General features: G+C 44.5%; 3 protein-coding genes across 3 annotated transcripts in view; all 3 read right to left on the bottom strand.

Moving 5' to 3' along the window:
* LOC308042146 (neurobeachin-like protein 1) overlaps positions 1–5,348 on the bottom strand; it is a gene marked incomplete at its 5' end in the record, with an annotated part of 53,560 nt that extends 48,212 nt beyond the window's left edge. Inside the window, 4 exons of the mRNA XM_080347293.1 lie at positions 766–872; positions 1,851–2,157; positions 3,660–3,745; positions 5,294–5,348. Coding sequence (XP_080203419.1) covers positions 766–872; positions 1,851–2,157; positions 3,660–3,745; positions 5,294–5,348 — 555 coding nt within the window. The remainder of the gene's footprint in view (positions 1–765; positions 873–1,850; positions 2,158–3,659; positions 3,746–5,293) is intronic.
* The window catches only part of LOC308041712 (olfactory receptor 14J1-like), a gene marked incomplete at both ends in the record, with an annotated part of 115,898 nt that overhangs the window by 97,688 nt on the left and 2,792 nt on the right, over positions 1–15,418 (bottom strand). The window lies entirely within an intron of this gene.
* LOC308041610 (olfactory receptor 6E1-like) lies at positions 9,227–10,174 on the bottom strand (the record flags this gene model as incomplete). The annotated part of the gene is made up of 1 exon (XM_080346401.1): positions 9,227–10,174. The coding sequence occupies one exon, from the start codon at positions 10,172–10,174 to the stop codon at positions 9,227–9,229; it is 948 nt and encodes a 315-aa protein (XP_080202527.1).

The raw sequence follows: 15,418 nt of genomic DNA, 5'->3' as shown, positions 1-15,418 counted from the left end.
TATCACTGCACTATGTTCTAATCCAAAATCTAAATGGATTTGAATCAAATTGCATACTGTAGCTACCATTAAATTATCTAGCATTAAAAGAGCTCAAAAGAGCTATGTGACCAACATATCACAAAAAGAGAAATCAAATATTCCACAGAGTTACATCACAGCTACGTCCTTTGGCACAGGGAAAAATGACATCTATGAAGCCATGAAGCAATTACTGGAAGACACTATAGCTTGCATATTATAATATGACCATCTGAGACTGAGATGAAAACACAACATCTATGTAAACACTAATCCTACGGAGAAGAACAATTGAAGAACATTTGTAACAGCTTGAGCTCATGTTTTATGTCAGCTACACAAGACCCAAATATTTTGAAACGCTTAAAGGCACATTGGCAAGGTCTTTTTTTAAAAATAGAACAATATCCCTCTGAAATTAGAATTCACACCTCCACCTGGCAGCACCTGGGACTCCCTAGCAATCCAGTGACAGAACGTTAAAACCAAAACCAACCAAACAAAACCACACACACAAAATAACCCTCATAACAACAACAATAACGACAAAAAGATTTTAAAGTAACTTGGATCTTTCAGAACTTTCATGGCACTAGTGGCACTAATTGATCCAAAGTTTTACTTCCAGTATGTAGACACTATAAAATTGCATCTAATTCAGACAGAAGACACAAAGGTAATGAATATATCTGCAATACTAGAGGAGAGATTTTGTTAAAAATTTGCTGATAAGGGAAAATTTACCTTGCAGTTCTGCAACAGTCGAATGAGATGCTCAAAGCAGTTACTGTTAAGGAAAATCGCCTGCAGAACAGGCCTATCTGTGCAGTCTAACATGGCTGTGATGGTATCTATAAAATTAAAACAGAACTGGCATCAAAGACAAAACACTTCCCAAATCCATCAAGCATTTTTTCTGCACGTTACATAATAAATATGAAGAAAAAAAAAATGTATGACGAACTGTGCTGTGAATTCTTTGATAAAGAATGATGTGTATTTTAAGCACAGAGTGCTAGGCCTAAAGCTAAATGTTTTGATGCTGTAAAAATTATCACGTTACCTACTATACCTAGAGAAAAATTCAGCTGCCAAATATCCTGGATTGCTTTGGGGCTCTGTTTAGAGTTACCGCCATTTGTGAGTACATAAGCAGCAAGCCTTTTATTTAAAACACAAATGCTCGCTTTCTCATCAAGCCATTACTGTGCATTCTACAGCAGCCTTATATTGTAAGCATTCTTCATTGCCTTGGTACTATTCCTCAGTTTTCTTGGAAGTTTGTGAAAAGAAATACCTTTATTTATATTACCCATTGCGAACAAAGTGGAAAAAATCCAAATCCCAAATCCTTATCCAATGACTTAAACCCAAGTGTTTCAGACCACCACCTTTGGCCAATGTTTACAACAATGCCATTTAAAGGCGAACAATCACAAAACAGCCACCACATGGGCCTTTCAGTACAGACCCATCTTATTCTGCCATTACTAAGGTGCTGATCAGTAATAGCTATTGCCTGGCAAAAGTTGTTGGTTTTTTGGGTTGTTTTGCTTTTTTTAAATTGAGATGGGCAGTCTGTGAACCTTGATGTCCTGGTTAAATGGTAGCAATTCAATATGGTTTCTTGTGTTGTTTTTTGTAGTGAATGATTAAATAAGAATAGATCTGAAGTAATGTCAATGACGACATATGCAAAATATTTCAATTGCTTCTCCAAGTCAATGTTTTTAGTGGAACATTCAGTCATACTACTATCACGGTTCAATCATTGCTTGCTTCAGAGTTATCAAGAGATGTTTAAAGGAACTGCACAATTGAGTACTTACTCAGCATTTGGATCTGCAGTGCTATGAACCTGCTTTCCCACTGCCTGCATCGCCTGGGATTAGGTAAAGCTGAATGGTCTGAATTAAGCAACTTGAAATAGTTCTCCAATATTGTGCTTGTCTCCACTTGCCGCTGGTCAGAACTGCTGGTCAGGAGGATATGGACAACTTCTGTCAGGCACTGCAGAGTCAGCTCTGCCTTCCTGCTCACCTCCTCGGGGCTCCTGTCATCCAAGCTGTCACAGTCGGCCAGAACACGCATCAACACCTCCATGGTGGCAGGAGATACTGCTTGAAGAGCGTTCCTCTGAAACCCACAGGTAAAAACAATAAAGGAAGAAATACAATCAAACCAGCAGTTTCAATCTGAGTTATCCAAATCATGGAACATCTGGGATATTGTGTCCAGTTGTGGCCCTTCAGTTCCAGCAGGACAGGGAACTGCTGGAGAGAGTCCAGCGCAGCCACCAAGATGCTGCAGGGAGTGGAGCATCTCCCATGTGAGGAAAGGCTGAGGGAGCTGGGGCTCTGGAGCTGGACAAGAGGAGACTGAGGGGGGACTCATTCCTGGGGATCAATATGGAAAGGGGGAGTGTCACGAGGATGGAGCCAGGCTCTTCTGGCTGACAACCGGTGACAGGACAAGGGTTAATGGGTGCAAACTGGAACACAAGAGATTCCACTTAAATTTAAGAAGAAACTACTTCTCAGTGAGGGTGGCAGAGCCTGAAACAGGCTGCCCAGGGGGGTTGTGGAGTCTCCTTCTCTGCAGACATTCCAACCCGCCTGGACACCTTCCTGTGTAACCTCATCTGGGTGTTCCTGCTCCATGGGGGGATTGCACTGGATGAGCTTTCCAGGGCCCTTCAACCCCTGACATTCTGTGAACATGCATTATGTCTCTTAATGCCCTCTAATTGTTAATTAAATAGGAAACATTCTACTTGGATTATATTGATGGCTACAGATGAAATGCACCCCATCTTGTTCACTTAACTATGCTTCCTTTTTCAATGAGAATGCTTATAGGGAAAAGGAAGTACAATTTAAACGCGTGTTATAAAATTCTCATAAGGCAGCCCTGATAAACTGCTAATTCTAGGTAAATCTTCGCTTGAATTTTCATTTTACATCAAGAGATTAATAATACTTCTAAATTTTTGAAAAGAACATAATAACTGGTAAACATTTCTCTATGTCCCGAGTGCATTTCCCTCACTTCTCTTCCTGGCCTGCACAGGGTCAGGGCCAACTCAAATCTGGGGCAGGAGCCCAGCCTCACAGAACCTTTAAGAAGCCTCAGCAGGGACTCCCGGCCTTCTCTAGGGAGCTGGATTCAAACTGCGGCTCTCAGCCTTTTACCTGCCCGCGCTGCACTGCAGCCAGAGAAACATGCTCTTTGCTTCCCTTTTTTCCAAAGATTTTCAACAGCTTCCAAGCTCTAAAGGCCCTGTGGCTCTTTCTGGAACAGCTTACTTCCAGCATGTGCTGATTCCAAATGTGCACCTTTGCAGGTGGAGACTCCTAATCTAGTTATCCACGTTTTTCTTCATGATACAAAAATATTACAGTAAGTTCATATGAATGTGTAGTTACTGTAGACAGCAAATGGCTACGGTTATTTGAAAGCAGGACCTAGCTTTTAGCATTTAGATACTACTGCACAGAATGTCCCCAAACTTCGTAAGACAAATTCATAGTCAATAACAAATTCTTCTCATTTATGGGTAATAGGGTATTTATAAACCTTAAACAATGAACAGGCATCTGGAGGCTTCAGCAGCTGAAAAGATTTCAGAACATCCTTACCTGACCACCAGCCACAATAGCTCCAAAGAGGTGTAGCAGACAACATTTTAGGCTTTCCTTGAGATGTTCACTTTCTTGAAAGCATTCTGATTGGAGTAAACAAGAAAGAGAAGTAAGTATTCCTTACTTTGGTCATATAAACTATACAAAGCTTTTCCTCTCAAAAAAACCCCAAAAAAACCCAAAATAAAACACCAACAAATTAAATTATTAAAAAAGCTCCTCTACTCCCTGTTCTCATGCAAATTTTAAAAAAACTCAAACAACTATATAATCACCACTTCCTTTTACATAAATCAGACACAAACACATTCCTTCCAGCATTATCAAAGTCACACGACAAGTCCACATTTACCAGGAGTTCACAGGGCCGGACATTCAGCTTGGATAAAACTTTTCATGCAGGCTGACAGAACTATAGACATACAACGACTGTCGATCTGATCCATAATGTCACATCAGCCCGTTTTGTCCATACTAATGAGAAAGAGAAGGCCATGCTAACACGTAAGCAGTCAGCACGCATGGCAGAAGTCAGAATGATTTTGGCACACAAAGTCTGACAGCATTTGCACAGTCCCTGAGCTCGCTGCCTTTAAGCCACACTTCCCTGCAACCTGTGCAGGTCTGGAACCTTTCCAGCAGTGGTCTCTTTAAAGATAATTATCCTGCATCTCTTCTCCTGCCATATCTGATATAAATTAGTTATAAACAGCCTCAGGAACTCTTTTTAGCAATAGCTATAACCTGGATACTGTTGCTACAGCAGTAACACTAGACTCAAAGTAGCTGCAACAAACTACAAAGGATTATTATACTTGGAATTAACCATCGTAAAACTTTCAATAACTTTGAGATAGAACTGCTAATGTAAAAAACTGAGATTTTAAAAACAACAATAGATACTGAAAATGCCAGAAATCTAGATTCATTAAAATAGTAATATAACCTTTAACACCATTACCATTTTTTGCTGAGTAAGACTTCTGACTATAGACTGAATGTATAAGCCCATTTTTAAAGAAAATTGCACAGCTATTTTTTAAATTTAGTCCTCAAAGGAAACAAAGCTTAGATGATCACACTGTTAGTCTGCTAGTCCCCCCACTCCCTGACTTAGAGTCTCTAAATCTTTTGGGGAACCTCAGACAAATTCAAAAGAGCAGTTTGTAGCAGACTGTGAAATCATTAGGCTGGGTAGACCAAAAAAGCCTCAAATTAGTGCTGTATCTGGGCCAAGAATGAAGTGATGACTGTAGGGTATAGAAATCCACATAGCCAAGGTCCAACCCATGAATCTTTCAAAATGAAGTGGGTGGCATACAGCCCAGTGCTGGTCACAGGATGTGGCCAACAGAAAACAAAAACAAACAACCAAACAACAAAAAAAAAAAAAAAAAAAATCCCCACAAAACCAATACTTAGTACATGCAAGATTTGCAGGAAATAGTCCTAACACGTCTGTGTGCAGTGATGCTTCTTTCACCAGACACAAAGCTGGGCAGTATCTGAGTCTGGGTGGGGGAGCCATATCAGGTCTCCAGGGAGGACACTGGGACCTCAGTTCAAGGAGTCACATCCCAGTGCTTCATTCAGGTAGTTTCTTGAGGAAGTTCATCTCAACATGAAGTGACCTTGATACGCTGTCCCACAGGCCTCCATGATCTTCACAGGAATAGCTGATTGCATTTGTGCTCATTTGGGTTCACCTCCCCTCACACACACTATGTGCATGTTCACATCTCCCCTCAGTGCTCACCTGGACTTCTGACCTAGTCATCTGGTGTCCTTCCATGGGGGGAAGAACAAGCTCTCCCAGCTGTGGAGAGAGGACAATGATCAAACTGGTGGTTGCAAGAGACAATAGCCCCAAGCTGTCATCCAGTAGCATGACAGACTGTTTCCATGTCTCTCATTCACACACACAATGCCCTGCTCTTCTCCTGGGACATCCCAGCTCCTCACAGAACTTTTACCCGAGGAGAGTGTGCCTGCACTGGCCTGGCCAGCTATTCCTGCACCCTGTCCCCATGGTCCCCACAGCCCCAAGTGGGGAGTTTTGCTTTGTAAAGCAGGTTTGCCTTGGTGACTTAGCTGTGGTGACTCTGAAGGGTCAGACTGGGAAGCAGACTCAGCTGATGGTGGCCACTGCCACTGACCGCCTCCCACACAAGCTCTTAGGTGGCCATGGAGGGTGCTCAGAGGGACCCTGCCTTATTTACCATCTGTGTGGGTGCTGACCACCAACAAGCAACACCTGAACCAGCCCTAAGTGTCATGAAAAGTGCACTGGGACCCTGATGTCATCACACTGAGCCCACAGAGAAACAAGCAAAGCAACGAGCCTCTTCTGAGTCTATTCCTTAGGCATGTTCTTGAGAGCAACTTTGGAAGAAGACTTAAACCTTCAGACACTGCTCTAAGGAGATCCCCTTGCTGATGGAGATGCTGTTCCGTGGCCAGCTCTGTCACAGAAGTGCCCATTGCCTGTCCTTGCCTGCGATTACAGGACTGTCACACCACAGGACTGTGACCAAACCTCAGGAGCAGTCAGGCCTTACACCAACACAAGGGCTGAGAAGGAGAGTGGGGAAGTGGAAAGAGAACAACCCTGGAGAGAAAAAGGCTGGTGCTCCCTGGCAGAGCTTCTGTGCTGGGATCTTTGTATTCAGCTTTGCAAAGGTCTCAGAGGAAGGATCTCAGACAAACAATTCACTGCAGGGTGCTTTATTTTATTGAAATACACAGAGAGCACGGCTTCTCATTTACTCAGTCTGTGGCTCAAACTATAAATGTAGATGGTGAATTAGAAGTCAGATGGATAATAATATTTTTTTTTGTGGGCAATATCATTACATTTTAAAAAAAACAAAACCAAACAAGCCTCTCCCCAACTACAAACAGTAATCTACAACTACAAGATATACAAAAGAGAGACTGGGTCTGTCATGAGTTATACCATCAGTGATGTGCAGAAGATGGGCAGTTTATTGCTTTTGAAAAGCATCCAGCCATTAGTTTCCTCAGAGCATCCTCGAGCTCCTGGTTCCTCATGCTGTAGATGAGCGGGTTCACTGCTGGAGGCACCACCGAGTACAGAACAGACACTGCCAGGTTCAGGGATGGAGAGGAGATGGAGAGGGGCTTCAGATGGGAAAAAAATGGCAGTGATGATGAATAGTGTGACCACGGTCAGGTGAGGGAGACATGTGGAAAAGGCTTTGTGTCATCCCTGCTCAGAGGGGATCCTCAGCACAGCCCTGAAGATCTGCACAAAGGACACCACAACAAAAAAAAAAAACAAAACAAAACAAAACAAAACAAAACAAAACAAAAAGAACAAAGGGACACCTGCAACAATAAGCCCAGCCTTCCTGAGGTAGGCATCTGGTTAGGAGAGCTTGAGGATCTGTGGAATTTCACAGAAGAACTGGTCCTGGAAGCTGTTTCTGGAAGAGTAGGGGGCTGTGGGGACAGCACACTCTGGCTCATTTGCAACCAGTTGTTGATTAACACCCCCCGGTCCTTTTCCATTGGGCAGATTTCCAGCTGCTTCCTTGAGCCTGCAGCGTTGCATTGGGTTGTTGTGACCCAAGTGCAGGACCTAGCACTTGGCATGAAACTGAACAAGTCCAAGTGCTGGATTGTTCACCTGGGATGGAATGACACTGAGTGCAAGTATAGACTGGGAGAAGAGTGGCTGGAGAGCAGCCCTGCAGAAAGGAGTCTGGGGTGATGGTTGGCCACAGGGTTGATAGGAGGCAGCACTGTGCCCCGGCAGAATAGACAGTAAATTGCATCCTGGGGTGCATCAGACAGAGCATGGCCAGGTTGTCAAAAGAGGTGACTATGCTGCATATTCAGCTTTGGTGTGGCCTCGCCTTGAGTACTGTGTGCAGTTTTGGGCCCCACATATTATTGCAGCAAGGATGTGAAGGTACTTGAACACATCCAGAGGAGAGCAACAAACCTGGTGAAAGGGCTGGAAGGAATGTCCTCTCAGGAGCAACTGAGGACTTTGGGTTTCTCTAGTCTGGAGAAAAGGAGGCTGATGGATGACCTCATTCCTCTACAGATTCCTGAGGCAGGGATGTGGACAGAGAGGTGCTGAGATCATGTCCCTGGTATCCAGTGATAGGACATGTGTGAGTGGTTCAAAGCTCAGCCAGGGCAGGTTTAGACTGGATTTTAGAAAGCATCTCTTAACTGAGAGGGTGATTAAACACTGGAGCAGGCTTCCTGGAGAAGTGGTCAATGCCCCAAGCCTGTCAGTGTTTAATAAGCATTTGGACAAGGCCCTTGATAACATGATTTATCGTTTGGTCAGCCGTGAATGGGTCAGGTATTTGAACTAGGTGACCGTTGTAGGCCCCTACCAACTGAACTATTCCAGTGTACTTTAGTATAATCTATTTTATACATATACCTTTACAGGGTCGATTCTGGGCTCAAACACTCAGTCTGCTCAGTAGCCTCCCCATGATATTAGCCTAGCCAGGTGCAGACACCAGGACCCATGAGCCTCCAGGGCTGCAGCCCCATTCCAGATACTGGTACAGACAACCCCAGTCACACATGTGCCCACACACAGTCTTATGTCCGGTCACTCTGGTCTCTCGGTCGCTGGCACCAATGACATACAGGCTGTCTGACCCCCTGGCCATGCTCCAGTTGCTACACTCACATGTTTGTGCAGAGAAGAGATTTGCTCACATAGCAAAGACTTAGAAATTAAATTCAACGAGAAGACAGGACAGACTGCACTGGATTGGGGTCCTTCCCCAAGCTTCCCATGAAAAGTCCTGTGTAACCCAAAAATGCTCTTCCCCTCCATCCCTTGATGGATGCACCCCCAGGCAACAATTCCCTTAGTCCAAATGGTGATCCAGAGAGCTTCTGTCAGTGACTCCTCTTGATGGGCTTCACACCTGGACAATGAGGCTGATGGCTTTCCCAGAACAACCTTGGGACAAGATGTTTCATCCTCAGTAGCCTGTAATTTGGGTTCTGGCTTGCCATTGAGCCTTTGTGCTCTTCTTGGTTTTGGAGATGGGCTCGTGGTGAGCTGGTGGCTCCCCAGGGATGGTGCTGGGAGCAGCTGGGGCAGCATATAAACTGACTTAGTCCTCCTGCCATTGTTAGTGCCTTCTTTGTATGTGCAGAGGAGCTCCTTATCACTTAACACAATCCAATGAGATAAAACAAGAGGAAATGTCATCAAGTTTCACCAGGGGAGATTTAGATTGGATATTAGGAAAAAATTATTCACAGAAAGGTTTGTCAGGTGTTGGAACAGGCTGCCCAGGGAAGTGCTGGAGTCACCACCCCTGAAGGTGTTTAAAAGGCATTTAGACGAGGTTCTTAGGGGCATGGTTTAGTGCTAAAATTAGGTTAGGTTAGGTTATGGTTGGACTCGATGATCCTGAGGGTCTGTTCCAACTGAAATAATTCTATGATCCTGTAAATCGCCTGAGGTATCTCTGTCTTGAGGTTACATCCATATACATTGATATTATTTAACATATGATAGCAAATCACTGGAATTGCTGTCCAGAAATGCCTCATGATCAGGGGAAAAGCTGAGTTATTGTATGGGCAATGGCTTCTTTCAGGGCCAGTATCACAGTCTTGTTTCTAAGACTGTAGATGAATGGATTTAAGAATGGGTACAGGACGGTATTCAGCAAAGCTATGATTCTGTTGTTCTCCAAGGAAACACCTTCTGAAGGACACACGTAGAGAGCAACGCAGCTCCCGTATGCAATTGACAAGGTGATGAGATGGGAAGAACATGTAGAAAAAGCTTTTTTCCTCCCAGAGGCTGCTGGAAGATGTAGAATAGAGGAAAGGATGCACATGTAAAATGCCAGAGTTAAACATAAGGAACCCAGAATGAGAAATGAAAAGAAAACAGAATCTATTTTCCAAAACAGGCTGGTGTCAGAGCAGGACAGTTTGAGTAAAGGGGAGCTGTCACAAAAGAAATGATTAATTTTGTTTGAGCCACAAAAAGTCAGCTTGTAGGGAAGGACCAGGCGGTAACTCAAGAGTGTGAAGCCTGTGACCCAAGCAGCAACAACGAGGTGGGTGCAGAGCTGAGACTTCATGATGGCAGCATAATGCAAAGGTTGGCAGATGGCAACATAGCGGTCAAAGGACATGACAACAAGTAGAACAAGCTCTGTACAGCCCAGTGCTAAATAGAAATAGGATTGAGCAAAGCAGCTGCTTAGTGAGATTGTTTTCCTGCCAGAACTCAGGATTACAAACAGTTGGATGCTTGTAGAGGATATAAAACAGATTTCCAGGAAGGCCAGATTGCTGATGAAAAAGTACATGGGGGTTTGTAGGCGGTGATCCACACACACCAGGAGAATGATGGTAGTATTCCCCACCACTGTTGTCAGGTATATGAGCAGAAAGACCAGAGAGAGAAAGAGCTGTAGTCTTTGATCAAGCCCTGAGAAACCCTCTAGGATGAACTCAGTAACTGTGGTTGTATTTTCTGGTCCCATGCTGAATTTCAGTTTATCCTGTTGAGACAGGAGCATAGCAAAAAGCAAGTGTGATAACTGCACAGCAGGATGAAAGGTTCTACACTTCCTTCTCTGCTTCTTTCCTTTCTTGTCGTCTTCCTATATTACACAAATACAGATAGTTCTTCAAGCATTTCTTACACTCTGATTTTTCTGTATCACATCTCGGTTAGAGTCTCAGAGAATTTGTTGTCTTCTTTCTACCTTTTTCAAACACTCATGAAGAATTCTTTCTCCAGAACAGAGGATTTTAAACAGCCTGTTAGCTATTGCACCCCATTCCTTGCAAACTCCAAATTCATGCAGACCTGTTCCAAATATGTCACTCCTATGTGCCTAAGTCATCTCTTGTACTGCACAAACACTAAACTATCCAAAGCAAAGCAAAGTAAACCAAACCAAATATGTATGTATGTTGAAAGCTCTTCTTGCTACTTTTCAGTACTTGCCTTTTTGGACCCTGAGTATCTACTGATTTCAGAATAAGTAGTATCAAGCATCTCTTTGGTAATCCCCTGCTTTCCTCCACAGCTTCTTTCTTTCTGTTTCTTCAAGAAAGGGGAAGGGAGGGTGGAATAGGGAATAAGTATAACTTGTCTTCTTTATTACTCCAAATAATGACTGAAATTTGTTATGGTTCCATACAGTCTTATCTCTACATCCATCTGCACTGAAATGCAGTTGCTTCCAAACAGTTGCTCATTGCTATTGGTATCAAGTGTCCTGACCTAAACGCAGAGTAAGAGAAGAGTGACTGGAAGAGACTCGTAACTTTTCTTTTGTGTGCCAGTTATAGGCTGGGAGGACTCAGCCTTGAGAGTTTTCTCCTGTCTCCACTGAATATAGAGGGAGCCTTGGGAAAACAAATTTCACAGGCACCTGTTACAAAGTCTCAAATCTCTGATTTCTGAAGTTATTAAGTTGTTTTTTTTTTTTTTAATCAAACTACACATCTAGCAGAAGGGAGCACAAAAAGTCACACATATACAATAAAGACTGGTGTTTTTCCCTTTGCATTTGTTTTTAGACATAGAAAGGAGTAGAGCAGACAGTTCCAAAACCAGGATGATTCAAAATGCAAGGGGAGGAGAGGGAGAGGAGGAGATAGTGGGTTTGAGGTGGTGAAACAAAGCTGTGTTGTTGTGCAACCAGAGCATTTCAGTCATTAGTCCCCTGGGTGGTCCAAGGACTTTCTCATCTCATCATCCACAGAGACAATAGGAGAGACTGGTCTGAGACAATGGATCAGCCTGAAACCAAGTGATTGAGTTCAGTCAACCTCCTTCAATATCAACCACCTCCGAAATAAGCAAAATTTAGTCACCTTAAAAATTAACTGTTGGCCTGAATTATTCTGAATTATTCCTAACTCTCCAGGTGGGATTCCAGACAGTCCTGGAGCCAGGCAGATCCTGACTGACCAGCAGCGGGAAGGCAAATACTCAGAAGTCATGAAGGTCATCAGAAAGATGCTCCCAAGATGATGACAGATTTGAGAAGGTCAAGGGGAACTGGGATAAGAGAGACTGGAGATTTGGAAGAAAAAAGAATGGCTTGGCCAACAAAGATGGAAGATTTTGAGGGGTTCAGGTAACAGTGATGCTGCTGTGACACTGACTGTGAAAACATTCATGTTAGGCCCTTACCTGGGTTCTAAGCAGTAATCTTAAACCCTAACCTTACCCCTAAATGCTAGTCCTCACCCTGACAGTAATCCACTACACTATGCTCTAACCCCAAAATGTACCTCTAAACCAAATCCCAAACCCATAACCCCTTATTCTTAGTCTTATCCTTTTACTCACTTTAATCCCCACCCTGTATCCCGAGCCTTAAAATACCAGTCTTAACCTTAGCCCTCACCACAACCTTAAAAAACCCCTAACTCATGAAGCCAGCCCGTAACCTTAACACTAACCACACACCTAAGCAGATCGCAAGATGCCTAAATCCTAACCCTGAAGAGTGAGTTCTAATCCCTAATCCCTAAATTGAACACCTAGCACCCATAGATCTCATTCCCATGCTCAACCCCCACCACCTTCAACCCCTCTCCCTACCCTGCACAGCAGTTTGATCCCTTAGGGGCAGAGCAGAGTTATTCTGGAGTAGCCATGAGGCACCTTGCAGGACTGGCATGTCAGAGAAGCTGAAAGACCACCAGTAGGTGCATGGGCTTGGAGGGTGACAATAATTTTACTTTTATCTGCAGCAGCCACATGTCTTTAGTCTTGTCTGAGAAGCTGAAAGGCCAACAGCAGGCATGTGGCTTGGAAGGTCATGGTGAAGACCTCTTTCTGGCCAGCTGCTAGGCCACAAGCAGGCTGATGGGAAGGGTCATATACTTTAAGGATGGATTCTGAGATGATGGAGCTTTGCTTGGTAGCAGAAAACAGCAGAAGAGAGAGAAAACGTGCTGCAAAGTGCTTCTTGGAATGTGGAGACAGGGCATGAGGAGATAAAAATATCACCTGAAGGTCACATTGTGGTACAAGAGGTCACCCAGAGAGAGTCTGCGATCAGCCCATTGCTTTGTGTTTCACAGAACAGCCAAGGAGGGTGGAGACACATCAGTGAAGGTACAGAAATTCTGGGGTGAGAGCAGGGTAGGGAAGAGAGATGGGTGTCTGCAGCCTGCAGGGAAGACAGGGGTGTGACAGTGTAAGACAGTCTGTGGCGGAGATGGCCAAGGGCTCTGGTAGGGCTGGAAGGCAACCACAGAACAGAGATCTTCATCCACTTGGCCATGGCAGTGGTCTCTGCCACTTAGACCTGTGAGGATACATGTTTTCCTCATGGAACAGGGGCCCCATTGCCTCATTGCAGCCCCATAGGGAGGTGTCAGGCTGTTGTCTTTCATATCTCACATCCCACTGCCCCAGGAAGAGCCACACAGGAGGGACAGAATCTGCCTTCCCAGGGGCTGGGGTGAGGGCTTGGCCTTTCTGCCTCATAAATCAAACCAAATCTTTCCTCAGCATCAGAATTGTCTGTAAGTTACCTTTGCCTATCTACCATCATGGCCTCCAAGTATCTGCTCTAATGAGTCCATAAGGAGAGTTTGTCAGCAATTGCCCTCAGTTGGGCCAGTTAACACACTGAGATACTTTGGCATTTGCTTCTGACTTTATGTCCTTGAGAGGTTTTTTCAGTCTCCTCTCAGTATCTGAGGTTCATGGACTCAGCACCAAATGCACCATGGGGTTCATAAAAGCTGAGAAAGCCCTAAGGATCCGTGTCTCTGCCATGTTTTTCTTAAAGTCTTCAGGACTTGTACAGTTAATTAGAGAGGTTTTAGGAGTCTAGTTATAGAGGAAGAGTTCTGTAAGCATTTAATAATTTTTATTTTCATATTTAAGGACTTTTTTCTTTATTTTTCAGTTTATGGATGAGGTGATAGCAGTATTTTCTGATTGATATTGATCCAGAGTGTCTCCTAAGGAGGTCTGGACAGATTGGAAAAGCAGTCCCTTGAGGTCTGATACAGTGTGGGCAACCTTGCTCCTCACCTCCCAACCCCACCCTTTCTGTCATTGCACATCTGGAACTTACTTCACTTTTCCTTACATCAGGGTTCTCCGCTGAAGTCTGCAAATGGATGTTAAAGACCCTTTCCACTAATTTTCAGCTGCTCTTATTAGAGAACTGGCTGCAAACAGGCACAAAAAGGTTTTTCTTATTTTTGAACACGCAAATTAAAAGGTGATAAGATTTAACAAACAGATAAAACAGATGCCTCAGCTCTATGTCAAGTCTAAACTGGGTCCAATGAGGTCAACCTTCCAAAAGGGAGAACTATACAAGAAATATTTTTGGCAGATAGATAGGAAATTATAACATAAACACAATTAAAAGACATGGTGAATTTATCAGGCCAGGAGAAATTAACTGTAATATGAGGGAGATGAAACACACAGAGTAAGAGGCAGAGTATCACAGAATCACAGAATGTTAGGGATTGGAAGGGACCTTGAAAGCTCATTCAGTCCAATCCCCCCACTGGAGCAGGAAGACCCAGATGAGGTTACACAGGAAGGTGTCCAGGCGGGTTGGAATGTCTGCAGAGAAGGAGACTCCACAACCTCCCTGGGCAGCCTGGGCCAGGCTCTGCCACCCTCACTGAGAAGAAGTTTCTTCTCAAATTTAAGTGGAACCTCCTGTGTTCCAGCTTGATCCCATTACCCCTTGTCCTATCATTGCTTGTCACCGAGAAGAGCCTGGCTCCATTCTCATGACATTCACCCTTTATATAGCTGTAAACATTAATGAGGTCACCCCGCAGTCTTCTCTTCTCCAAGCTCCAGAGCCCCAGCTCCCTCAGCCTTTCCTCACACGGGAGATGCTCCACTCCCTGCAGCATCTTGGTGGCTGCGCTGGACTCTCTCCAGCAGTTCCCTGTCCTGCTGGAACTGAGGGGCCACAACTGGACACAAGATTCCAGGTGTGGTCTCCCCAGGGCAGAGCAGAGGGGCAGGAGAACCTCTCTGACCTACTGACCACAACCCTTCTAATCCACCCCAGGTACCACTGGCTTCCTGGCCACAAGAGCCCAGTGCTGGCTCATGGTCGTCCTGCTTTCCACCAGGACCCCAGATCCCTTTCCCCTATGCTGCTCTCTAACAGGTTGTTCCCCAACTTATACTGGAACCTGGGGTTGTTCCTGCCCAGATGCAATACTCTACACTTGCCCTTGTTATATTTCATTTAATTTTTCCCGCCCAACTCTCCAGCCTGTCCAGGTCTCTGGATGGCAGCACAGCCTTCTGGTGTATCAGCCACTCCTCCCAGCTTTGTGTCATCAGCAAACTTGCTGGCAGTCACTCTATTCCCTTGTCCAAATCGTTGATGAATATATTGAATAATACAGGCCCCAGTACTGACCCCTGGGGCACCTCACTAGATACAGGCCTCAACTGGACTCCGCCCCATTGACCACAACTCTCTGGCTTCTCCCCTTCAGCCAGTTCGCAGTCTACCTAACTACCTGATCATCCAGACCACACTCCCTCAGTTTAGCTCCGAGGATGCTGTGGGAGACTGTGTCAAATGCCTTAGTGAAATCAAGGTAGACCACATCCACCCCTCTGCCATCATCCATCCATCTTGTTATGTCCTCATAAAAGTCAATTAGGTTGGTCAAGCATGACTTCTCCTTGGTGAAGACATGTTGACTGCCCCTAATGACCCTCTTATCCCTGATATGCCTTGAGATGGCAGCAAGGA

Source organism: Nesoenas mayeri (assembly GCF_963082525.1).
Source record: "Nesoenas mayeri genome assembly, chromosome: 6".
Lineage (NCBI taxonomy): Eukaryota > Metazoa > Chordata > Aves > Columbiformes > Columbidae > Nesoenas > Nesoenas mayeri.
The sequence above is the reverse complement of the archived record's forward strand: the minus strand, read 5'-3'. Positions and strand labels throughout refer to the sequence as shown.